General features: G+C 41.4%; 1 protein-coding gene across 3 annotated transcripts in view; it reads left to right on the forward strand.

Moving 5' to 3' along the window:
• Positions 1–26,592, forward strand: part of TMEM245 (transmembrane protein 245) — a 140,776-nt gene that overhangs the window by 52,074 nt on the left and 62,110 nt on the right. For all 3 annotated transcript variants that reach the window (XR_012644536.1, XM_074988001.1, XM_074988002.1), the window contains 6 exons: positions 218–322; positions 2,466–2,548; positions 5,170–5,260; positions 5,970–6,068; positions 13,620–13,751; positions 22,142–22,264. Coding sequence is in view for 2 of the 3 variants with exons in the window: in XM_074988001.1 (XP_074844102.1) it covers positions 218–322; positions 2,466–2,548; positions 5,170–5,260; positions 5,970–6,068; positions 13,620–13,751; positions 22,142–22,264 (633 nt within the window). In the remaining variant the exon portion in view is untranslated. The remainder of the gene's footprint in view (positions 1–217; positions 323–2,465; positions 2,549–5,169; positions 5,261–5,969; positions 6,069–13,619; positions 13,752–22,141; positions 22,265–26,592) is intronic.

Genomic DNA, 26,592 nt, shown 5'->3' on the forward strand with positions numbered 1-26,592 from the left:
CAAAATCACTTGCATTGTAACATTTTCTTTAGTTGTCATGTTAAACATTGCTTATTAGTTGATCGCTTGGACATAAATAATATTCCTTAGAGCCTGATCTTGCTGGCGTTTTGTAAAGAAAATGCTTATGAAATCAAGGATTTTCAGGTTGGGCAAGTATCATTTGCATAAAAATCTGCTTTTTATATGCCATGATCTGTTTCTTTTCTCTGCACAGATGATCGTGTGGTTGGAGAAAATGCTTGATAAAATAATTAGCATTTTCATAATATTTTTGCTAGTGATAGGAACTCTTCTGCTAGCCCTGCTCCTTACAGCCAAGGTACAGTACACCAAGAAACATCAAATTGTTCTTTTAATCCCCTGTTTTTAATGAAAATGTTACTGATTTTTGTAAAGCATTATAAAGCAGGAATGCTTTTTTGAAATATTTGGTAATGAAATGTTGTCTGTCCTGTTTAATACTACTTATAGACAAAGAAAAAATATTTGTATATGTAAAGTGTGTTACCCTTGTTAACTAGGAAGTAGGAGAATTGCGAGACATATTATAATTTTACAATACTAGTTCTATTTGCTTGCTTTCAGTGAGTAAGTAAGATACATCACTTAAGATTCTTTAGCATCAGCATTATGCTGAGGTAAATTACTGTAGTAAAATATTACCATTGTTAAAATACTAGAGATAAAACAATTGGAAAGCATGATATTCAAATGCATTGAAGATCATATTCAGCATAAATCTCTGGATGTATGGGAATTGCAGACATTTCTATGTAAGACCTCCTGCATCTCTCACTTAGGAATATTTGTGAAATGTAAATGTACATGTGCCCATATGTAACTGCTAGTTTTGATCTCATGACATTATGAAGATTAAGATATACCAAGGTTCGTGATCAGATTTTCTCAAACTGATTTTTAAGTAGGCAGCTACTGGGGAGAAAAAGCTACAGAAGGTAGCTGCTTCCAGTCGGGAACACAGAAGTGGGAAAGGAGAAGAATGTTAGTTCTTCAGAGTGCCCTGCTCACTGGGCTAGAATAGGAGGCATGGGGTATGTGGGGGACATGGAAATGCTGTGGGGGGGGATAGCAGCTGGGGGAGCTCAGAAGAGCTAGGTGGGGACAGACTGGTGTGGGGTCTAAATGGGAGTAGGAATGCAGGGCCATATAAAGAGGGAGAAGGTGGCAACATGGCTTAGTGAGAGTGCAGGGATACATAGGAATGGGGCAGATGTGCCTGGCTGCATGAGAGGAGGTTAGGGGTGCAGCAACAGAGGTTCCATAACTATAACAATTCCTTCTGCTCTTCCCTGCAGAAAACCTGTTTTCCATACTTTTGACATTCATACCCCCCTCCGGGTTTACTCCCATTCTCCTTTCCAGGAATTATTTCCCTTTTCCTCAGCTTCTCCATTATCTGACTTCTTTGCACTGCATCTGATTGGTGCACGAAATGTGTTCTGTACTGTAGTTTAACAGAATTATTACTCGAAGTTCTGAATAAGGCTAGTTAGGAGTCTGTCTGTTGGTCAAAAAATAAGCTGATTTTTCTTTTTTGTTTGTATTCTTAAACACATGCTGGTTGACAGGTAGTTTGAAATTACCAAAATAATTGAAACTGGCATGATCATATTATGTTCCTTTGACAAATAAAATTTGCAGAATTAAGTTTTTTTTTCTGCAGAATTCATCCAGAAGTATTTTTTGCTAATTGTGGTCACTTTAAGTACTTATCTGATCATCTTTGCTTATACTGAGTTTGACTACACAGCCCAAGTGGTCATTCCGTGTGCTGTTGGTGTTAGTTTCCCTTTACATTTAATGTAAAATTTCTAAAGAATATTGATTATAGGACACACAAATTTTTGCAGAGGTGTAAAAATTTAAACTAAGAGCCTAAGTCTGTTTCAGGATATTTACAAGTAACACTTTTCTTAAGAAATACAACTTTATTCTTCAATTAACATAGCGTTGCCTTTTATAGCATACTTGGGCATTTGTTGAACAGAAAATGGAGTGTCTGACATTTCTATCAATGGTTCAAAATTAAAGTCAGAAGCTATGCTGTATATGTGCAATTATAACAGATACTTACTTTATGATTATGTAGACTCTTTGCCTTAAATGTCTTATTACCAGTCTGTCTACATAGCAGTTGAAAAAACAAGTGGCAATTTTTGGGTCATTTGTGACTTCTTGTATATCACACAGTTCCAAAAAAGCGACTGGTAAATTTGAATTTGTGAAGTTTTAGGATGCAGGAATTTAGCCCCCTTGAAGCTCAACTTAGATAAAGTTGCAAATGTATTTTTTGCCTTGAAATACTTTAAGGGCAAAATACATTTTTTTTTTAACTAGTTGAGCACCAGAAAATCACCAATAAGTCTTGAAAATTTAGATTTAAATGTCTTGTTCTGTTAATTTAGGGTACATAACACTTCATTCTTTTGTTTCTAACTCAGGTACATCAAGAGAGTGTTCACTTGATTCAAGTCACAAGCAGCTTGATCAATGAGACTGTAGCTAATCACCCAGAATGGGCAAAGTAAGAATGCTGAAATTAAAAGACTAGAGTAGATAAAAGCACCTTGTAGCTTGTTTATGTGCAGTTCTTATATTTAAAAAAAAAAGACTCCTGTGTGTTAAATGAGCAACTACTTCAGGCTCATTGTTGTTTCTCTTCCTATAAATCTGGGGCTGAATTCCCTTCCAAGCCATGTCGTGGGTAGTAATCTCTCCTGAATGTGAAAAGGCATATGGGAACTGAGCCTGGTGATTTAATAGTGGACCAGTGGTGGCAGAGAATTCTGTAACTTTGTTTTTGGTAGCCATTTTAAAAGGACTCATCTTCTTGACTGTAGCACAGGAAAGCAAAAGGGCAGTGGCTATATAGCCTGGACCAGAAAATAAACTGGAAAGCCCCTTTCTAGAGTTGAGGGAATGAAGGCAAAGCAGACCCTTGTAAGGGCACTGGCTGGGAAACTCCTTAGAGGGGATAGTAAGGTGGGAAACACTCTATTGCAGTGGACTAGAAAAGAAAGGAATTGGTCTGGAAAACTCATTTTTAGGTAGAAATAAAGTGAGAATAAGTGTAATGGGGAGGAACATGTAGTATCTACATATAAATGAAAAATATTCAACTGCAGAGAGAAGATTTGAGGGAATATTGTGTGTGATAAAGAGAGCAAACAGGAAGGGAAATGAAGAGAAAAATTGTGGGGGCAGGGGAGAGGCAAAAAGGACAGTTATAGGAGGAGGGAGGGAAGCAGTCTGTGAATAGTGGAGATTGAAAAGATCCATCTGAGGAATGGTTTTCAGATGACATGGTTACATAGATATTTTTCACCCTTGTTTTTATGCTGATTTAAACAAATTAATATTGGGTGCACTTTTTTAAAGCCCCAATTTATGTTGGCCACTGATATTCTGATAAGTGGTGCTTGAAATGCATCAGTGGCTCTTTGCAGCATATGATATTAAAACATTGTATAATTTGAATTATTAGCCAGTCAGGATGCTTTTACAAAATTTGTTTTTTATAATTGTGTTAAAACACATTATTATGCTTAGAAATTGCACCCCGTAGAGCACTTTATCCTACCATGTAGACAAACCCCTTCTTGGCAGCTGTTGTGTGACTCAGTTTTTGCATTCTTCAGACAAGATAGAAATATTGCAAAAATACAACTAATAAAAATTGGCAGTTGTAGTGACTAACCAGATTAAAATGGTTGAGAAATAGTAGAATTGCTAGATATCTGTTTCAATTTGGATTTTTGTTGGCTGGAAGATAACATTTTACTTCATTTCAGATTTTATTCAAATATATTAAAGCCTTATCAAGTCACCGAGTAGGCTCTTACTAAAAGATTGACTCTGATTGCTTTCAAAGCATGAGGTGTACATAAGTTTGAAATTGGGGTGCAGAGAAATTGGAAGTGTCCAAGAAGTTTTAACTAGATAGTACTTTTTGAGGGGCCAAACTCTGACAGAAGTTGAGCTCTGCAAGGTTCTGTTCTGCATTGATGGGGCAAGATTTGGGGAGCTGATGTAAGTACATACATACTGCTGGTGCACTGAGGCTTGAATGCTAGCCATGGGGGTATGTCAACACTAAAATTAGAGACCTACTGCGTGATTGTGTCTTGTGCTGGTCAGGTGACTAGCGCTTGCAGGGCTAAAAATTGCTGTGTAGCCACTTTGGGGTCTGACTGGAACCTGGACTCCAACCCCTCAACATCAATACAGGAGTTTGACAGCCCCCACGGCTATGCCATGAGTCCTCGTCAGCGGACCTAAGCCAACCGTGTGTGTGTGTGTCTACTCTGGGCGTAAGCAGAGTGGCACTCTTCCATCAGAGTAACCTGAGGGGAAATGAAGAGATTCTTCCCCAGTACTGGAAAAAGTCTCCAGCACATGCTTTGGGACTGGGAATAGGATTTGTCTAATGTTCCTTCTAGTCTTTTCCATCCATGTGTAGATTTTTGCCATCCATGTGTGGAATAAATATTTTGTGCATTGGGGCATGTGAGAATGCATACCACGCATAGAAACAAAACTTAATTGTGGGTGCTTTGGTAATCAGCTGGGTAGTGGTTGACTCTCTCCTGAGCAGCCACATAAGCTCACAGCTTACAGGGAACACCAGTTTTGAGTACGGAGTAATTTACATTACTGTAAATTTCTAGGCTGTATTTAAGTTCAAAAAGATCACACTGGATCAGTTTATAGTCATTTCATATCTGGAAGTATTTCTATGCAACCATATAAGCTTGCCAGATAAGTTTTCCAAATTATATTTCGAACAAAGCAGCAGCTCTAAGAACCCAGCAAATGGTTAAACTATATTATAGTATGCATATAGATGAACAAAACTCTACTAAAGTTAAATTTGGTAAGTTTCAAGAAATTTTTCCTAGCCAGCCTTAGAGTGAAATCTAAAAGATGTAATCTGTATCTTACACTGCTTTTTATATTTTCTTCATTTTGTCATTTGAAGAGCAACTATTCTCGCTTTAACAAAGGTGTTAGTTGATGCATGTTTAAACTCTTTCTGCCTGTCAGTTGGAAACCTTTTGTTACTTTTAGTGTGTGAGGTACTGCATGAAATGGTTGAGAAGTATTGAAGATAATTGGATTTATACTTTCCTTTTTTAAAAATATCAGCTGGCTCCCTGAAGCTCAGGTCTTTCAAAAAGCCCTCAATTCAGCTGCTAACAATGTGTATCAGTATGGCCGAGAATGGATTACACACAAAGTAAGAACACTTTTATTATTATTTTAATGTTTTGCTTTTCATTCCATCACAGAATAAGGGAATGACCTATGCAGTTTTTCCTTCTTGTATATGTCAGATGGTATCTCTTGGGTTACTTTAGTTAACTTTTTAATTTTTTTTACTGAAGATGTATTCATTCCAATTTGTTTATTGGAGTAAAGCCCATGTTTGGGAATTATTTTAATTGTGTTGCTCCCCAGATCTGATGCAGACTGCTTTCATTTTAGAGTCTGAAAACAGATCTATCCATCTCCAGAGTGACTATTCTTTTGAAGTTCCAGGCTCTAACGCACTGAGTTCAGCTTTCCTTGGGAGGATGTCAGGATCTTACATAGTCCCCACATAAGCATTATAACATCTAATACACCTCTCAGATCTCTTTGAGGGTATTGACTGTGTACAAGGGTTTGACAGCTCTTTTAGCTGAGTGTTTCATTGGGGAGGAGTCTCATCTATTTCCATTTAATGTGGCAAAATTGTTTGTGTTGGGTAAGATATTATGTGCTGTCAGCTGCGTTTTCTACAATGCATGTGGCATGTACGTGGGGATACTGAGTTTTTGCATATTTTTTTTTGGACCTGTGCTAAGCATTCAGTGAAAACCTAATGTGGGTGGTCTGGCTTTAAGTTCAGCCATAGCTGGTAGCTTCAAGTTCTCACCATAATCTAGAACTTCTGTATATTTTAGCTCCATAAGATACTGGGAGAGAAAGTAAACAACACGGCTGTGATTGAAAAGCAAGTGCTAGAGCTCTGGGACAGACTTTATCACTCGTGGTTTGTTAAGGTGAGTAACTGATACGTGTTGTAAATATCACTTTTTATTTTTGACTGATTGATGATAACCTTTAAAAACATACTTGGTAAGTAAGAGGGTTTTTTAAAAACTTTTATTATGAAAGAAGTTAATGGAGTGTTAGTGTTGACTTCATATGAGCAAGTTAGGTTTTTCTAGAACTAGGTTTCCAGTTCATCCAGAATTCTGACCCTTTGCACATGAGAATTTACATATCTTTATATGTTCTACTTTAGTGCACGTTTCGTATGTATGTATATACAAATGTGCTTTATCATGTTAGACCTTTTCACTGAGTTTTTATTTCTTTGCAGTAAAATTAAATGTAATTTATATATATTTGTGAAACCTGAGAATGAAATATTCATTTGAAATTGAGACAACAGAATTTTCTACTTCACTGTATTTTCACTGTTACCACATTTTGAATCTGAATTAGCATTCAGATTATGAGAGAATGTGCACACAGGAATCTCTTAGAACTTACTAGAGTGAACTTAATTTTGGGCGTCATCATTACTGTTTATACTTAAAACAAAACAAGGAAAGTAAAGAAAAATCCATTAGACAATGTTATGATTGCTTTTTTTTTTGTATTTTTAAATCACGTACCTTTTAAAAACTATAATTGAGTAAAATTACTCTTAATTTTGTTCTGTCTCTATTTTTGCATGTCCTCCGTAGCAGTGGCCCCCTAGTTTATCTCAATTATTTGACTTTTGTGTATTTAAATTTCCTGGGACTCCATGGCATTATACTTATATAAATTAACTCCTAAAATGTTTGTTTGTAACTTAACAAGAAGATCACTGTATTTCTGGTAACAATATTATCTTACTGTGACTGTCAAAATGGAAAAGAAAATCAGGGTTACTCTTTTAGATGAAGTGATGTCACAAGAGGTAATATGGCTGTGTACATAAGGTACCTACAAATAGATACTCTAAATATAAAAAAGCCACCCTTAATTGAGAAGGCTTGTCAAAAATTTCCTAAATTCAAGAGTAAATGAAGAGAAGTCCTTATAGGTGGAAACTGTTAAAAATGCTTAGTGGAGGGGCTATACTGAGAATGTTCAATCAGGGCAATTTACGTAAAAATAGGGCAGATAATGCCCCAAAACGGGTGGTTTATTCTGTAATTAGATTTCACCAAGCTAGTAACCAAACAACTTCTATAATATCTTACTGGTTACCAGGAGGTCAAAATAAAGTTCCTTTTGAGCAATCTAGTTGCTGGTTCCTGTCCAGACAGCCAAACCTAACACACCAGGAGAGGCTAAGAACTTTATTTATCATATATAAAGTTTGGACACATTACCTACCCAATCAGTGACTTTCATATCTCTTCTGAATATATGCTTACAGCCAACTTTGTTAATTAAATCTAAGATTTCCTAAAGGAAAAAAGAAAGTTTCAATTCAGTGTACATACAGCTATCAACAGAATTCTTAGGTCCATTTCATTGCAGAGTTGGGGAGACTGCGGATTCGTGTGTTTAAAAAAATAAAAAAAAAAGGGACAAAAAACAAACAGAACTCTTCTGGAATCAATTTAAAAGGTGACAGTTCAATAGGCAGTCAACGTGCAGAGTTCATATTCTTCCACGAGAAATTGCAGGGTTAATCCTGGACACGTGAGTCTTGTGATCTTGGACTTTCTATGTTGGAGCTTAAATGGATCTCATCAAGGATTAGGTCTGAAACTTTCTTTAAATTTTATAGCTGTGGTTCAGTGGATAAGCTTCTTGGTAGCAAATGATCGTAACAGGCATTTCTTGAATGAAGAATAGGTAATACACACAACTGAGTGACATTGATTTCAGTTGCTCATGAATCAACAATAGAAAGGAGCTGGCTGGTCGTCCCCCCGCCCCCCAGCTCCAGTCGTACACTGCAGATGTTTGATTGCAAGGCTCCCTTGTTCAGAGAACTGCTGTCATCATGAACAGGTCTCACTACCAGAAGGAGGCTTCCAGACAACTCTCCAATACCAAATTTTACAGGCTGCTTTCCTCAGATCCCACCAAGGAATACACTAAGAAACTACACCATCTGCTTAGGACACTCCCTACACAAGCACAAGAACAGATTTATACCAACACACCTCTAGAGCCCTGTCCGGGGCTGTTCTACCTACTACCCAAGATCCACAAACCTGGAAATCCTGGACGCTCCATCATCTCGGGCATTGGCACTCTCACTGAAGGACTGTCTGGTTATGTGGACTCTCTCCTCAGACCCTATACCACCAGCACTCCCAGCTGTCTCCGAGACACCACTGACTTCCTGAGAAAACTGCAATACATTGATAACCTACCAGAAAACACAATCCTAGCCACCATGGATGTAGAGGCTCTCTATACCAACATCACACACAAAGATGGAATAAATGCTGTCCGGAACAGTATCCCTGATGATGCTACAGCATATCTGATGGCTGAGCTCTGTAACTTTATCCTCACACACAACTATTTCAGATTTGGCGATGATATATACCTTCAAATCGTCGGCACAGCTATGGGTACCCTCATGGCCCCTTGATATGCCAATATTTTCATGGCTGACCTGGAACAGCGGTTCCTTAGCTCTCGTCCACTAACACCCCGTGTCTACGTAGGCTACATTGATGACATCTTCATCATCTGGACCCATGGGAAGGAGACTCTGGAGGAATTCCACCGGGACTTCAACTTTCACCCCAACATCAACCTCAGCCTGGAACAGTCCACACAGGAGATCCACTTCCTGGACACCACGGTGCTAATACACGATGGTCACATCAATACCACCCTGTACCGTAAACCCACTGACCGCTATGCCTACCTTCATGCCTCCAGCTTCCATCCCAGACACACCACACAATCCATTGTCTACAATCAAGCACTAAGATATAACCGCATTTGCTCCAACCCCTCCGACAGAGACAAACACCTACAGGATCTCTACTAAGCATTGCTGAAACTGCAATATCCACCTGAGGAAGTGAAAAAACAGATCAACAGAGCCAGACGTGTGCCACGAAGCCTGTTACTACAGGACAAGCCCAAGAGAGAAGCCAACAGAACACCAGTAGCCATCACCTACAGTCCTCAGCTAAAACCTCCACAGAGCATCATCAGGGATTTACAACCCATTCTGGACAATGATCCCCCACTTTCACAGGCCTTGGGAGGCAGACCAATCCTTGCCCACAGACAACCTGCCAACCTGAAGCAAATCCTAACCATCAACTAGACACCGCACCACAGTCTCTCTAACTCAGGGACCCATCCATGCAACAAACCTCATTGCCAGCTCTGCCCACATATCTACACCAGCTGCACCATTACAGGACCTAACCAGATCAGCCACACCATCGTGGGTTCATTCAGCTGCACATCTACCAATATAATTTATGCCATCATGTGCCAGCAATGCCCCTCTGTTATATACATCGGACAAACTGGACAGTCTCTACGTAAAAGAATAAACACACACAAATCAGGTATCAGAAATGGCAATATACAAAAACCCGTAGGAGAGCACTTCAATCTCCCAGGCCACACAGTAGCAGACTTAAAAGTAGCTATCCTACAGCAAAGAAATTTCAGGACTAGACTCCAAAGAGAAATTTCTGAGCTACAATTCATCTGCAAATTCGATGCCCTCAGTTCAGGCTTAAACAAAGACTGTGAATGGCTGGCTAAATACAAAAGCAACTTCCCCTCCCTTGGTGTTCACACCTCCAGATAACTGCTGATAGTGAGCCTCACTGTTGCTGACTGAGCTAACCTTGTTATCCCCAGCCTTGCTCTGGCTTATTTATACCTGGCCCTGCAGATTTCCAAGACCAGCATCTGATGAAGTGAGTCTGTGCTCACGAAAGCTCATGCCCAAAACTTTTCTGTTAGCCTATAAGGTGCCACAGGACCCTTCGTTGCTGTTACAGATCCAGACTAACATGGCTACCCCTCCGACACTTGTTCAGAGAAAGTTCATTAAGTAGTTTGCCACTCCCTCAGGGTATGTCTGCACAAAGAAATTAGGTGGAATTTAAGGCTGACTTTTTTTTTAAGCACCTGATTTTTGTAAAGTTGAGGGTTCATGTCCATACCAGGACATGAAGTGGATGCAGTGCATTCCTGTTAGGGTGGGCAGTTTTGACTGTGTCAGCAATACCCTGTGGGTACCTATCCCAGAGTTCCTGTTGCCCCCTTGCATTGTGGGACAAAAAACTGCCATGGTTACTTCTGAGTGTGTCTCATCAGCCTCCCACAGCGCACTTTCCTCCTCCCACTCTCCTTGGAAAACAACCACCAAAAGTGTTTGTGCACTGTTTTCAAATCTGTGGAGACATCATTGCAAGGCTAACGTGAAACCTGTCCAGCTTCAAACAGTTGTGGCACAAAGGCTCTTTCTTAAAATTCCTTTGTGTGTTGTAACACTTATCTACAGTAAATGTCCCTAATGTCTGGCCTTCACTTATATTTTTTTACAGTGTGCTCAACAGTGGGTTCATTGACCACCACACCCAGCCCTCCACCAGCTATTAGATTAGGACAGATACAAAGGAGGAAACAAACATGGAAAGATATGTTTCTAGAGCACATGCAAGCTGCCTGCATGGACAGCTCACAGTTAAATACAAGAAAAAGAAATATGTTTGAGGAGAGGAGGTTGTGGAATCTCCGTTACTGGAGATATTTAAGAGCAGGTTAGATACCTCTAATAGGGATAGTCTAGACAGTGCTTGGTCCTGCTGAGAGGGCATGGGAATGGACTCAATGACCTCTCAAGGTCCTTTCCAATTCAAGTGTTTTATGATTCTGTGAATAGGGATGTGAGGACAAATGCTGGCTTTTAAGTCTCCTTTGTGCAGCAGGAACTACACAAAGGTCTTAAGGAACCTGCTTAACTTGGTCTGCTTCCAGTCATAATAAGGCCAAAAGTAGTTTCTGCAGCTGTGCATTCTGCAAGAAGGGAGGAGAAAGGGGGAGGAGAGATTAGTGCCTTTCAGGTCTGTGGTAGTCACTGCATGCTTCCTCTCCTCACTTTGCTGGCACATTGAGACTTCTCCTTCCCCCAGAAGCCTGGGGAAGGGAAGGCAGGGGAGGGGAGGGGAGGAGAGTGATCCAGGCATGGTGGGTCTTACCCCTGACAGCTCATGACCTAATAAATTAGTCAGTGTCTAAGGTGTTACAGGACTGCTTGTTACATATGAAAACAGTTTGAGAAGATTGGAATTGTTTTCATTAAAATGGAAATGAAGAGTTGTTTTTTAAGGTGTTATGGAAAAGGCTGGGAACAGAGCCTCCCTGTCTGTCTCAACCCAACAAGAAAACATTCAGTGAAAGACAAAAGGAAATATTACTTCACACAGTTTACTACTTTACTTTACCACTTGACTATTTAAATAGCCAACATCTGTTGCATTCATAGTTGCAGAATGTTGTTGAACCTGGCAAGATTCAAAAAGTGATTGAATAATAAGGTTTTCATGTGGCATCTAAATGTTTGATTAAGATAAGAGCTCATGTAGCAGGTTCAGCATATCTTACATAGGTGCTTGCATCTTTCTCTGAAACATTTGGTGCTGGCCACTGTTGGAGACAGGATACTATACTATATAGATCACAGTTGTGAAGAAATATGTAAATTCCTAGGTTCCTAAGATTGCCCGGTACCATAACTCAATTGAGAAGTCTGTAAGGAGTTAATTTAGCTGCAGTTTATATAACCTGTTTGCTTTAGTCTTAAATATAAGTGTTATGATTATGTACATCAAACTATATACCCTGGAATTGCAAAATTTTTGTACACATGTACCATAAGATGGTGCCATTCACGAGGGTTCAGTGTTAAGAGCCCTCGCTAATGGTGAATTTCGCAAATATAATTTCATGACTATGATTTTACCCCATTTTACTCCTGCCGGGGGAACGGAATTCGGCAGGCTACCAGGCAGCTCTGGGCAGCAGTGATGGGAGGAAGAGCCCGGCAGCGTGGCTGTTGAGAGTCGGTCGCTGGCCAGGCTGTGCCCCGGCTAGAGGCAGGGTTGGGCACCCTACTGTTTATAGTCTGGGCTGGGGCCAGTGGCTGCCACTGTGGTGTGGGCATGTCAGCACAGCCAGAGCTGCCGCAGCTCCTGAAGCAACACCAACACCTGGCCCCCTTTGCACCTGACTTACAGCACGGGTACTGTGGCCCCACACCCTGGCCTCGCCCACCCTCTGCACTGCTCCGCCCGCAGCCCCGGGGTGTGCATGTGTGCTTGTGGGGAATCCTCTGCTTCTGCCCCCTGCCTCATCAGTGACCCCATGGTGGCTGGGGAAAGGGCCTGAAGTGGGCAGGGGGCTATGGTTAGTTAGTACAGGGTCAATGCAGTGGTATCTGTGGCTGGCAGGCCAGGGAGAAGAGCTGTTGGGAAGCTCGATCCACCCACCTGCCTGTTGAGTCCAGGACAGGAAAGCGTGACTGGGGAAGTCAGTTTCACTTTTTCTCCTGGCTGCAGAGAGCCGGCAGGGGGGAAAGACCCCCACCCCTCACGTTTCCAGTTTTCCTTTGCTCTTCATCGTTCTGCCACCTTGCTCGGTGCTCCACCTAAAGCCACCTTCATTCGTGTGGTTGTTGATCTGCTGGGTGAGCCACTCATGAAAAATTAAATTGACAAACGTTTACCTCGCAAATGTCACGACTTTGCTGTGTACAAATTATAATAGTTCAGGGTGTGTGCCTTGGGTCAACTGTTAAACATTACATACATGAGCGGTATTTCAAGTATTTTCATTGGGTTTGGGCATGCAAAATGCATCTTGCTTTATTTGTAATATGTACAGCTTAATTTTGTGATGTGATTATTCAAGATCAAATTCAGTGACATCAAAAGTGTATGGGAGGCACTCAGCTGATTTTTTTTCAGTCATTGGATCAGCCCCTAGTACTTTAGAATATATTACATGATGAAACTTCAAAACAATGGGCACCTCAGGAGAAATGGTCAGTTATTTAAGTTTGCTCTTGCATTTTCCACCCTGGCCTGCATTGGAAAAAAAAATAGTATGCTACTTGCATTAAGATGGATAGGTATTTGTGCGCAAAATAGCGAGCAATAAAATAACTAAACTAAGTCCACACCTAGGTTTTAACTAAATAGGTTCAGGTCACACTTGTCGGATTATGTGAAGTTGTCCTCTGAAGATAGTACTGTGTTCTGTCTGTTACTTCACCTTTTGAAGTTTTTCCTCTCAAACATACAAGCTGTAGATTCTGTCTGTGTTTTAGATGATAGCGTAGATTCTGGAGCAGAAAAAGTGCACTCCAGAGGAAAGGGCTGTCTTGACAAGCTGCTGCTGCTTAGTCCAAATAAACCCCTTTTCTACATAGGAGACATACTTTTACTTCTAAACTTATTTAAGGAATTTCTAAGTAAAGTTACTTAAGTTATGTTGACTCCAGCTATCTTATTTAAAATGTGTTGCATGCTTTAGGTTGACTATCAGAGATACTGTAAACATAGGCTGAGATTTAATTTTTGTCTTAAATATGTTGCTTCATTTTTCAGAATGTAACGTATTCTGGAAGACACAAAGGACAAAAGCTGCATATAAATCGTCAGAACAGCTGGCTGGGAGACATTCTGGACTGGCAGGATGTTGCTTCATTTGTTCATGAGAACATTGAGACGTTCCTTTCGGTATATATCTTTGTCAATTAACCTGATGATTAATATTCAATTTGTAAACTGATGTGGATATTGAATGTAATTTTTTTTAACCATTTACAATAACACAGTACTCAAAATGCATGAAAAATTAGAGGCAAAAGCAACAGTTCCAGTATCGTCTTTGGACCTGTTGTTACACCAGTTGTCCTGTGGCACCTTATGGACTAACATATATTTTGGAGCACAAGCTTTTGTGGGCAAAGACCCGCTTCGTCAGATGCATGAGACAAAGTGGGTCTTTCCCCACAAAAGCTTATGTTCCAAAATATATGTTTAGTCTATAAGGTGCCACAGGACTTCTTGTTGGTTTTGAAGTTACAGACTAACACGCCTACGTCTCTGATACTTAAAGCAGTTGTGAATCTCCACATCAGCAAAGTGACAAACATAATGGATTATGATTGAGACTATGATGTTAATTATAGGTATTTTTAGGAAAACATCATGAATAGGTCATGGGCAAGAAAAACAAAAACAGAGCCTGTGACCTTTCCCGGACGTATATTGTAAATTGTTCCTGATTTGAATCTTGTATAGAATCATAGGGCTGGAAGGGACCTCAGGAGGTCATCTATTCCAGTCCCATGCTTCAAGCAGGATCAACCCCCACTAAGTCATCCCAGCAAGGACCTTGTCAAGCTGGGACTTAAAAACCTCAAGGGATGGAGAATCCACCACCTCTGTAAAGCAACGCATTCCAATGCTTCACAACCCTCCTGGTGAAGTAGTTTTGGCTAATATCCGACCTATACCTCTGCCTTTTTAATTTCAGACCATTGCTCCTTGTTCTGCCATCTGACACCACTGAGAACAGTTTCTCACCCTTCTTTTTAGAGCTCCCCTTCAGGAAGTTGAAGGCTGCTATTTTATCACCCCTAAGTCTTCTCTTCTGTAAACTAAACAAGCTCAAATCCCTCAGCCTGTCCTCATAGGTCTTGTGCACCAGCCCCTTAATCATTTTAGCTGCCCTCCGCTGAACCTGCTCCAGCACATCTGCATACTTTTTATACTGGGGGGCCCAAAACTGGATACAGTATTCCAGATGTGGACTCACCAGTGCTGAATAGAGGGGAACAACACTTCTCTAGAACTGCTTGAAATGCTCCTCCTAATGCACCCTAATATGCTGTTAGTCTTCTTGGCTACAAGAGCACGCTGTTTACTCATATCCAGCCTTTCATCCACCATAATCCCTAGGTCCCTTTACCCTGTACAGCTGCTTAGCCAGTCAGTCCGTAGCCTATAACAATGCTTGGGATTCTTCCATCCCAATTGAGGGACTCTACACTTCTTGCTGAACTGCATCAGATTTCTTTTGGCCCAATCCTCCAATTTATCCAGGTCACTCTGGATTCTCTCTCTACCCTGCAACTTATCTACTTCTCCTAGTTGTACTTGGGGAATCAATGGAGCACGCCCTGTAACAGCCACTGCCTAGGTCAGTGGTCAGCAACCTGTGGCTTTGGAGCTGCACGCAGCTCTTTAAAGAGCCATTTGCGGCTCTGATAGCCGCTGCCGCCTAAACATAAGTCTGAAAATTTCGTTCTTTTGTTTAAGCGGCCGCAGCCAGAGATGCTCAGTAGTCAGCTGCGGCAGGGAGCCTGGAAGAGAGAGCCAGCTGAGCAGGGAGCCGCCCCATGTGAGAGGAAGGCTAAGCTGGCAGGAGAGCTGCGGAGAGGCCAGCTGAGCCCACTCCTGCTGGAGCCACGCAGCTGCACCGAGAACGAGGAGGAGATGGCAGGGAGGAGTGTTGGGTGCAGTCGCTGCTGAATTGTGCACACTGAGGCGCGTTAAGCAGGCAGGGACAAGGTTGGGGCTCAGAGGGGTTAAGCCTGGAGGCAGGGGGAGGGAAGTTGGGGCTCAGAGGGGTTAAGCCTGGGGTTGGGGGGCAGGTTTGTGGGATGGGGGATAAAGCTTGGCAGTAAGGGACAGATTTAGGGGCTGAGGTGGGTAAAGCCTGGAGATGGGGGTAACTTAACTTTCTAAATGGTACAAATCGTTGTTTGTGCTGTTCTTGAAATAGGGGTGATAAATAGCACAGTTTGATGTTATTTATTAGGGACTGGCGCCTATTCATATGCATTGCAGCTCTTGAGGGACTGATTTTTGTAACTTAGTTTGAAAAGTAGCTCTTCTTGCTATTTTGGTTGCAGACGCCTGGCCTCGGTGGTTCCCAGGGCCAGTTGCCTGGAGCCCAGGGCCACATGGACAGCAGGCTCTAGTTATGATGAGTAAATGAAGCCCTAATTATGATCAATAAACACCTTTGTACTCTCAGTATCCCTGTTAATATAATTTCTCCCACTAGATAACATTATTGCAAGATTAGTGTGTGGTGTTCAAGTTAGTTTTAAGTCTTTTAGTTTCTGTAAACTTTGATTTTTTTTTTACTCTTAGAACTAACTTTATGAATCTCTGGCTACAGCATTTTTCCTCATCAAGTATTCATTTGCTCCATTTCTGTGTCAATTTTTTTAAAGTAAATATTACCATTCGTTTATCGTTGTGGAGAAAGCAAAGAAGTTGAATTAAAGTGGTCTATATTGTTTTTCAAACTCCTAAAAATGAAATGAAATCTGTGTATTGTTGCAAAAACTAAATGACAAGATCAGCGTGAAAAGGTTTTTGATGACTAACCATTTAAGTATGACCCAAAGTAGCTTCTCTGTTTTTAAAAAAAAAAAAATTCATTCTATTTAGGTCATAGTTGAAGGAAATATTGATCAAGGTTGAAAGGCTGGTTCCCTAACCTCTTTTTTTTTTTTTTTTTTTTTTCCAAATTGTTATTCATTGTTTGGAAGGCAGCTTATTCTTTCTTTGTGGAAGCTCTGTGAAGAAAAGAAATTAATATTTTACACTGTGTGGTTCCCTGAGTTAATGCAATGGCCTTCTCACTTTAAGGGGCAAAAACCTTTTTTTGCATTGAAATTAATTCATACTGAATCAACTGACTTGTACTCAAATAGCCCATTAGGTCAGGAATGGTTAATGTACAGAATCCCAACTACAGTGCAAGTACTTTGAAGTTCTTAACTTGATCACTTTAAACTATATATATATATATATATATATATATATATATATATATATATATATATAAAAAAAATATATAAAAAGTGTGTGTGTGTAAATTGTTAGTTTATCTATTTCCCCCCCCCCCCCCCCAAAAAAAAACAAACAAAAAAAAAAACAATCCAGAACTTTTGTACTAGCCTTCAGAATTTCTTATGGAGGTAATTTAAACTAAAGCTTCCCCTGTGGCCCATCTTCCTATGGGCTGGTAGGTGTGTATTCATTTCTTTTATCTTGTGCTTCTAAATATGTTACAGTTTTGACTCCTGAATATGGAACACAATGAAGTAACTCAAGGGAAGCTTACTTCAGTGAACCTTTTTCAGAAAGGATTTGTTTAATCCTTTATTAATATTGACTTACAGATGTGTAGGGCACACTTCTTTGACTTTGCCTTTCATAAATAAAAATGTATGGCACAGTGTTTTGTTTTTAAATCCATGTGCAATTTCTCACCTAGCAAAAGAAGTAGGAGAGGAAGCATTCTTGCAGTTGCTAGTCATGTCACTTAATGCATTGCTGGAGAGTTCTTGGATACCATGGTGAAGGGCGTGCTATAATAACCTCAATAGAATGACAAAGAGTTTCATGAGGAGGATAAATATTTACAAGGTCAAAAGCCTAAAAATAAGGATTTTTGTTTTTATTTTTCAAAGAAAACATTCACATAGTTCCCGCAACATCAGCGTATTTTTGGTTTAAATTTTGGTTTAGCAGTAGGAAAAAGAAAACCCTATAATTGACTTGCTTTCCTGTTTGTAGTGCTGACCCTCACAGTTTATCCTCAGTTATAGGAAACACCTGTCCTTCCCTCCACACTCATGCTTTATGATGTCCTGTAGACTGAGCATAGTGTAAAGCTGTATATTCTGATTCCATGTCCTTTGTGGGCAGCATTCCCTTACTGGCTCCTGTGTACATGACTGCTTGCTTAAGTATTACTTCCTCTGATATTGCAAATTTAAAAATAGATGAAAATCTGATTGTGCGCCAGTCAGGTTGATTGGTACTTGGACATAATAAACAACTTTAGCTTCTTTAGGCCAATATTACTGGGGTGAGGATATTGGCTCAACCTAGTACCACAGTACTTTCAAGATACTAAAACTTTTTAAGGCAGATAATGAACAACTTTTTATTTAGCCTGTGGTTAATTTTTAAGTAGCAGAAGAGTTTTTGCTAGGAAATCTAGGAATTCGCTAGCAGACGAAATAAGTCCTCATGGAGTAGCAGCATTAACTTAAACTTTTCCTTTGAAAATGATCTCTTCATTTTTCAAAGGAAAAGTTTGTTAAACTTCTAGGCTGCAGCACAGTTTTGAAAAAGTAGGAAGAGTCATCACTAACATGGAACTCTTAAAGTGTGCAGTTGGACACTAATGCTAAAAGTAAAGTAAATTCATTAACAAAAACCTGTAATTCTTCTTAGAAGTCAGGGGAAAAAAGAGAACTACCTTTCTGTGGCTATGCCTATCAATGGAAGTATGCTGCAAGTAGGCACTTCCAGCTGACCTATCCCAGTTGATGTGGGCTCAGAGAGCTGGGGCTGTGGGACTTCCAAACTACAGTATAGACTGACCCTCACACCTTACTTGATAATATAGCTTGAGCTCCAGCCCAAACCCCAGTGTCTGCAGCATAATTAAAGAGCTGTTTAGCCTAAATCCCATAAGCCCACGTCAGCTAACATGGGCCAGTCATAGGTTTTTACTTGCAGTGAGGACATACCCTAAAACATTCCAAGCTCTGCAGATATTAGGCATCTGCTAAAGGTGTGACTATGCTGACACAATGCAGTCAAACTTCACTTATTTGTAAGTCATCTCTCTTTCCCCTGCCCTTGAAGTCCTAAGTATTCATCCTCTTTGGTAAGAGAAGGGACAATAGCCCTAAAGCTCGTGGTAGAAAAGTCGTGTGGTATGTAAATGCGTTAGGAGCATTAGTTCTAGCTCATTCTGCTTCTTGTTGAGAAGACTACCAAAATACACCTTCACATGTACAATTCTGAGCATGTATCTGACGAAGCAGGTCTTTGCCCATGAAAGCGTATGTTCCAAAAATCTGTTAGTCCATAAATTGCCCCAAGACTTCTCATTATAAGTAGAAGTTCAGTATGTATGTTTGTTTATAATGCAAGGATATATACAGGGAGAAGTTAGAGCGTTTTATTCCTGCTTCAGGTACTTTACCTGATTTCTGTCTAAGAGTCTGTCAGACTGATTTTGCCTGCTTATGAAATATGCAGCCAGATTCTCAATTCTTAACCTCTGAAAAAAGGGACTCCTTACTTTTTTTCTGAATTATTCAGAATGAAGAGCAACGAAGGGTCCTGTGGCACCTTATAGACTAACAGAAAAGTTTTGAGCATGAGCTTTCGTGAGCACAGACTCACTTCATCAGATGCTGGTCTTGGAAATCTGCAGGGCCAGGTATAAATAAGCCAGAGGGATATCCCCAGCCTTGCTCTGGCTTATTTATACCTGGCCCTGCAGATTTCCAAGACCAGCATCTGATGAAGTGAGTCTGTGCTCACGAAAGCTCATGCTCAAAACTTTTCTGTTAGTCTACAAGGTGCCACAGGACCCTTCGTTGCTGTTACAGATCCAGACTAACACGGCTACCCCTCCGATACTTGTCAGAATGAAGAGTCACTTCTGTCCTGTTTCTTTTATATTATATTTTAAAAAAAAAACAACATGCTGGGATCCTTAAGAGTAAAATGACCCTTTCTAAACCTATACATAACCACTTGAAGCTTTCCATATGATGTGTAAGACCTGGGTCATATCCACTTAGATTCATCCTCTGGCTGCTTTTACCAAATCATCCATTATTAAATTATCAGTTAGCATGTTCAATGGACATAAATTTGACGTTGGGAATGGTAACATACAAAAACCAGTAGAGCACTTCAGTGTACCAGAACACTTAACAGATTTAAAAGTAGTTGTCCTACAACAAAAAACTTCAAAAATAAACTCCAAAGAGAGACTTCAGAGCTGCAATTATTTGCAAATTTGACTCCATCAACCCTGTCTTGAACAGAGACTGGGAGTGGTCAGCCCATTACAAAAGCAGTTTCTCCTCTCTTGATGTTCACAACTCCACATGAACTGCTGATAATGTGTCACATCCTTTGTGACTGAACAGACCTTATCAGCTCTGGCCCTCCTTTTGACTGAGACTCCCTCTTTAAACCCTCCTCTGAAACCCCGCTACTCATGCATCTGACAAAGTGGGTCTTTGCCCATGAAAGCTTATGCTCCAAAATATCTGTTGGTCTATAAGGTGTCACAGGACTTCTTGTTGTTTTTGAAGATACAGACTAACTCAGCTACCTGTCTAATTCAAGTAGTTAAATATCTTGATGTCTCTTGTGGCCCTGAAAACTCCTGCTAAGGAGTTGTCCAACTTCACAGTTCATACGAACTCTTCTTCAGTAATAACCCAGAGAGCCCCCTGGCTTAGTGCATGGTAAATTGATTTTTTTCTGGGCTACTGTTTGTCTGTTTTAAGGGGTGTCTTCTGAAGGGTAAGCAAGACACAGCCTTTAAGCATAAGTTGGAATCTATGGAATGAGGAGAACAATCCCTCTCCTAGCATAATTGTTAAAGCATCTGATGCTGGAAGATTTGTCTGCACTTAATTCAGAATTTAAATAGAGAAATTAACATATGAAGGTAATCCAAGTCTCACTGTTAAAATTGTGGTTTAACCCCTAGGTCAGCAATCCAGACCTCAGAAAATAGGGAAATCTTCATTTAAATGGAGTCAGCTGTTTTTCCTAATGGAAGAAGTCTAGTTTAGTCCGGCAGCATTGAACCATAAGCATCCAAGACAAACGGTTTCTATAATAGCACAGGCTTGTTTTATAAATTTACTGTACTCAGCTTTTCCCAAGGGCATGTGTACATTTTCCTTCTAGTTTTTTCTTTTATTTACAGCATAGTCTAGCTATACCAAATACTTTGCACAAGTTCCGATGACTGGTTTCTCTTATATACTTCCTTTTGCCATTATTTCTAAATTAAGAGTCTGCATCTTGTAAAAAAAAAAAAAAAAAAAAAAAAAATTGTGATAATAAGCTGCTTTTTCTAGTGGTTGTGTTCCTAATGGATGATCTTGTCTTAATAAAATTGATTAATGAATACAGTACAAATGAAACTGTAAACAAACCAGAAATCATGGGAAAACTCACATGGTTCAGGCTGTCTGACAGATTCAAACTCAGACCAGATTTGTGAAACAATTTAGAAATCTGTCTTATGTTATATATACTGGCCCAAATGTACTTCTGCAGTTTCTTCTTTAAGGCTTCTGTAAAATTGTTATTAAAAATATGCTTTTAAGCTTTCCACCCTCACTTCATGCATACAGAGGCCCAGTCTAAACATCACTGTATCCTTACCAACTTTAGTATCTGCTGTAAAATTGTTCTTCTGAACTTCAAAATTCCTACATTGTTATGGCTCTTCCTACTATTTCAGTGTATTTCCATTCACTTTTACCTGCCCTGTGCTATCCTTTTTTGGACATCACTCCCTGAGCAAGCTAATTGGTGCAATCTGTTTGTACTAAGTCTCGTCACTTTTTTCTGACCATCTCCAAAACCAATCTCTGTGTTACTTGGAACTAGTAAGCTACCAGCCAGTCCCTGAAACCAACACTTACTCATTTTATGTTATGAACTACAGTTTACTGTCTGTACGTAATCTAATTGAATGTATGTTTTCACATAAAATCATAATTTCTATATTAAGTTAATTGTTTGAACAAATAAGACAAATAGCTCAAATTAATTTGAAACATTGAAGACAAATGACAGTATTTTATTTTAATTTAGCTGAAGTAGTTTTAAATCCGCTTAGTAATGTTACTGTGGCATGTTGTCTGCCTTAACTGCCATGCTTAATTTTGATGAAAGGGTGAGATTTTTTTCTGAAGTTCACTCCTTGAAATGAAAGTAGCACTAATAAACTGGCCTTCACACAATCTTGTATATAGAAATGATGCCATTTTATTAGCATTATAAAAATCCATTTAAAAACTTTGATGGAGAATACCTTTTGTCCAAAAGGCAATGTTTTTTATAAAAAAAATTGTATTATGTAAAAAAAAAAAAAAAAAATATTGGATTTTTTTCAAATCCAAAACCAGTCTTTTTTTAAAAAGCAAAATAATTCTTTGGTAGTATGTTGAAGGGCGATACTATTTTCTGTCCAAGTCTATACTCTGGATAATTTTAGTCAAAGTAGTGACTTCATGTATCTGATTTCTTTTCATTTCCAGATTCTGGAGTCCTTGTGGATCGTTATGAGTCGTAATGTGAGCCTTCTCTTTACCACGGTAACAACATTAGTGACAATCCTCTTCTACAGCGGGACAGCCCTTCTCAATTTTGTGCTCTCACTGGTAAGAAGCATGCACCATATGGTTTATACTACTCATTTTACTACCATGTAAGCTAGGAGCTTTCCGCAATGATTTTAAGAATATCAATTCATCTTGAGAGCACAGAATGGGAGATTTAAAGGAGTATATTAAATTTCAGTGAATGCTTGCGCACAGATTAGACTAGGTTTTTTGACAGGCTTTTGGTTTGCTTATATGAATAGCAAATACGTGTATGTATGATACAACATGAAGGTTTTATCAGTGTGAACTTTTGGGATAACAGTTTTGCCCATTCATGAATAATGCAGGTCATCCTGTGTTCATAATGGTAGGGGACTACATCCTTAGCAGCAGCTACAAAACACCCAATCTGAGGGAGGATGGAGATGACGTGGCACACTTGCCTGATCCTGGGACCAGTTCAGTCTTTGGCAGTACTCAGAATATCTTGGAAACTACCAACAATTACATAAAAAGTGTTCATAGCTCATAGGGGCCATTCTAGAAACTGGATAATGCTAGAATGTGGGGATGTCCTTGCCAAATTTTCTCACAGTATTATCCTCTACTAGGAGAATCAGAAGGAAAAAGTGTAATTTTACTTGCACAAGTTATGTATTTAGATGATTATTCCAGGTTTCCAGCTGCTTTGTGCGAGCTGAAAGGTACAAAGTAGGCAGAAGGGTCTGAAATCTTTTATTTTGAATTATTTTGTTTTCTGCGTATGTCACGCATACTTAAAATATTTTCAAGTTTTCAGAGCTTCAGAAACTTTCCCTGGAATAATTGTTTGTGTTCTGCTGCCTATAAAGCTCATTCTCATTGCCAAGAGTCCAACTACTGTGCAGGTTTAATAGCAAAAGGAATCTTAAAACTAGTGCCTCTGAGAAGTCCTTTAAGTATAATCTAAAATAGCTTTCAAAATTAATAAAAATATCACAACCTCTACATTTGTTACCTTGGGTCCTTGTAGGCTTAGGAACAAGAACTGTTCCACTTTTTCCCCCCTCTAACTTTTATTGGGAAATGGGCAGTTACCCTTTCTAATTATATAAAGCTTCTGTTTCTAGATCTGCAGAATCCTGAAAGATTAGACTTTAATCCTATCACTGGCTTATATTTTAATATTCTTCTTTGAGTTATTGCTCATATGCATTCCATGTTGGGTGTGGTCTGGTGCATGCCCAGTTGCCAGAAGCTTTTTGCCCAAGCCAATAGCCTGAGGGTTGGTGCAGCGCTCCCCCAGAGTGGCGCCTGTATGGTGGCCCATATATGCACCGTTTGCCCTGCCCCACCACTCAGTTCCTTCTTGCAGCGCTGTCGGTTGCTGGAGTCCTCTCACTTCTTGTGTACTAGGCTGGTAGCCTTTACTTGTAAATTAGTTGATAGTGTAAATAGTTGTAAATAGTATAGGTAGTTATCTCTTAGTTGTAAATAGTTCTAATTAACGTTTAGTGAGCCAAGGTGGGACTCTAACCTCTTTTGGCACTTTAGCACCAGGGGATGCCCAGCTTTCCAGGTTTTAAAACCTGTTCAAAATGTGGCAAACAAATGCCCAAAAGTGATGCACAGAAGACTTGTTTGAGCTGCTTTGGTGAAGCACACCTCAGAGACTGGTGCACCCTTTGCAAGGCCTTCAGGCCTAGAACTTTGATGGACAGGGTGCAACACTTGAAGGTTTTGCTGATGGAGGCAGCCTTGTGATCAGACATTTCCCTGTTGGGGCTCAGAGCGATGCATCATTGGTGCAGAGTGCTCTGGCACTGTCGGTGCCATCAGAAACCTCCTGACTCTGGGACCAGGACTTGGCGCCTAGCACTTCCCAGCACCATAGGAGTTAGTCCCCAGTGCCACGCAAGAAAAAGAGGCAAGACCTGGGCTGGTTACATGAGAGGGCCAAGCATGGGCAACCCGCTAAGGAGTCCACCAGAGCGCACCATGACTGGGGTCATGAGGTGTGGGTGTTGGCGCTGGTGCGAGGCGAGAGCCTGTGCTCTCTGAGACTGCTCTTAACACCGGAGGCTTTCAGTGCTGCACAGGGCCTCTTACAGATAACAGTGCCGGGACCGACGCCATGCCGGGAGTCCTTGTCACTGCAGGAGCATGCACCCGAGGCGCAGGCACCAGAACAACCAGCAGGGGCACCAGCATGGTTCCTGACCCCTCCTTTGGTGCCCCGTATCATGCAATTCAGGACACACACAAGTTGGCATGCATCACGGGTCCCGCCGCACTGCCGTGGTCATCAGCATCAGAGTCAGACTCTTTTTACTCCAGCACGACTCAGAGCGGGAGTATGAGGTCATCTCGGCGTAGTGGACGTTAGCACTGGTCTCGTCGCCCCACAGCGGGGGATTGGCAGATGCCCCCCCAGGACACTCCCCAATGTCCCTCTTGGACCCCAGGGGCAGTCCATGAGACACAGGGGCAGGCTGTGGGACTCCTTACTAGGGCTTGGCACTCCTCAGGTGCCAAGAGTGGCACCGTCAGCTGCACTGGAAGCACTTCCATGAGAGCAGTTTCGAGAGCTAATGGTGGTGGTGTCCTTGGTTATTTTGGCACCCGTGCAGTTGGCACCAACCCAAATTCGGGCACTGTCCCTGCAGGCACTGGGAAATACGCTGCCGTCAGTGTTGGCACCTGCAGGCCTGGTGCCTTCCCAAGTGCTGAGCTACTCTAGCATGACGGCACCGCAGCCCACATTGTTATGGGGTGCTGCACGCCAGGTCCTGAGCATGGCACCGTAGACCACAGTGTCAGGGACTCAAGCAGAGGAACTTGAACCCCACCATGCTGCTGGTTTTGGAGGGCGCCGGGCTGTCGTCCTTGTCCTCTGCAGATGAGGCCTTGGCGGGGTCCTCAGCATCCCCAGTTATGGAGGATGGAAGGGTGTATCAGCAGTTACTGGGAAGGGTGGCCCAGGGCCTGAGCTGGCAGGCAGAGGAGGTCAGGGACAAAACGGACCCAGTTACAGACATCCCGTCAATAATGGGCACCCTAGTGGGCCCAGAAGCTAAGACAACTGCCAGCACAGCACATACAGTGTGGCAGACCCCAGCCTCAGCCCTACCCATGGCCAGAAGGAATGAGCACCAGTACTTTTTTCCTGCCCAGGGCAGCGGACATCTTCTTACTCCCCGTATCCCTGACTCTCTGGTTGTGGATGTGGCTAACTACAGGGAGAGACAGGTTTCAAGGCCCTTCCCCTAAGAACAGAGAGGCCAAATGCCTAGACTTGTATGGCAGGAAGGTTTATTCAACTGGTGGCCTTCAGTTAAGGATTGCTAACCAGTAGGCTCTGGATAGCAGATATGCTTATGACACGGCCAGCTCCTTATCTCACTTCTTGGAACTGGTCCCACCAGGGACCAAGACTGATTTTAATGCTGTGAAGGATGAGCAGAACCTCATATCTAGAGCAGTGCTGCAGGCCACACGAGATGCAGCAGATGCAGCCATCAGGGTCATGGCCTTGGGTATAGTCATGCAAAGGGGAGCATGGCTATAGGTCTTGGGGCTCCCCTACAAGGTCCAGCAAACCATTCAGGACCTTCCTTTTGAGAGCCCCTCTCTGTTTTCCGATAAAACAGATGGAAGACTTCACAGTCTGAAGGACTTGAGGACCACCCTACGTTTGCTGGGCCTGCACACCCCTGCAAGTCAGAGATGGCACTTTACTCTGAGACCCCATTTTAGACAATGCCAGTAGAAAATGGGGCCGCTCCAATAGGAGACTTCAGGGCCAGCAGACCCAGGGCCAAAGCCGCCCAAAACCCACACCAGGGTTTAAACAACAATTTTGATGGGGCGGTCTGGATCCACACACCGGCCACTACCTCAGTTCCAGCTCAACTTTTATCTTCATCCTGCATATCCCCCTTCTACCATGCCTGGTGCACCATAACACTGGACCAGTAGGTCTGCTGCACAGGAGAAAGGGGGTATGCTATCCAATTTTCTTCCTACCCCGCCCTTCCTGCCCTCCCTCCCTGTCCTCCTTCAGGGACTCCTCTTAGAAGACGCTGCTCAGGCAGGAGGTACAGTCCCTCCTGCAATGGGTGGCTATAGAGGAGGTTCCCCAACAATTTTTGGAGGGGGCAGGGGTTTTATTCCCATTATTTCCTAATCCTGAAAGCAAAACGGGGGGCAAAGGCCCATTTTGAACCTGCAAAACCTAAACAAATTAATGAAAAAGGTAGGGTTTCCTGTGATATCCCTGGATCTAATTATCCCAATGCTGGAATGAGGGGACTGGTTTGCTGCTCTGGACTTACAGGGCAAGTATTTCCACATAGCAATTAATTTGCCCCACAGAAGGTTCCTCTGGGTTGTGGTAGGGAGGGACC

Source organism: Carettochelys insculpta, chromosome 2, assembly GCF_033958435.1.
Source record: "Carettochelys insculpta isolate YL-2023 chromosome 2, ASM3395843v1, whole genome shotgun sequence".
NCBI lineage: Eukaryota > Metazoa > Chordata > Testudines > Carettochelyidae > Carettochelys > Carettochelys insculpta.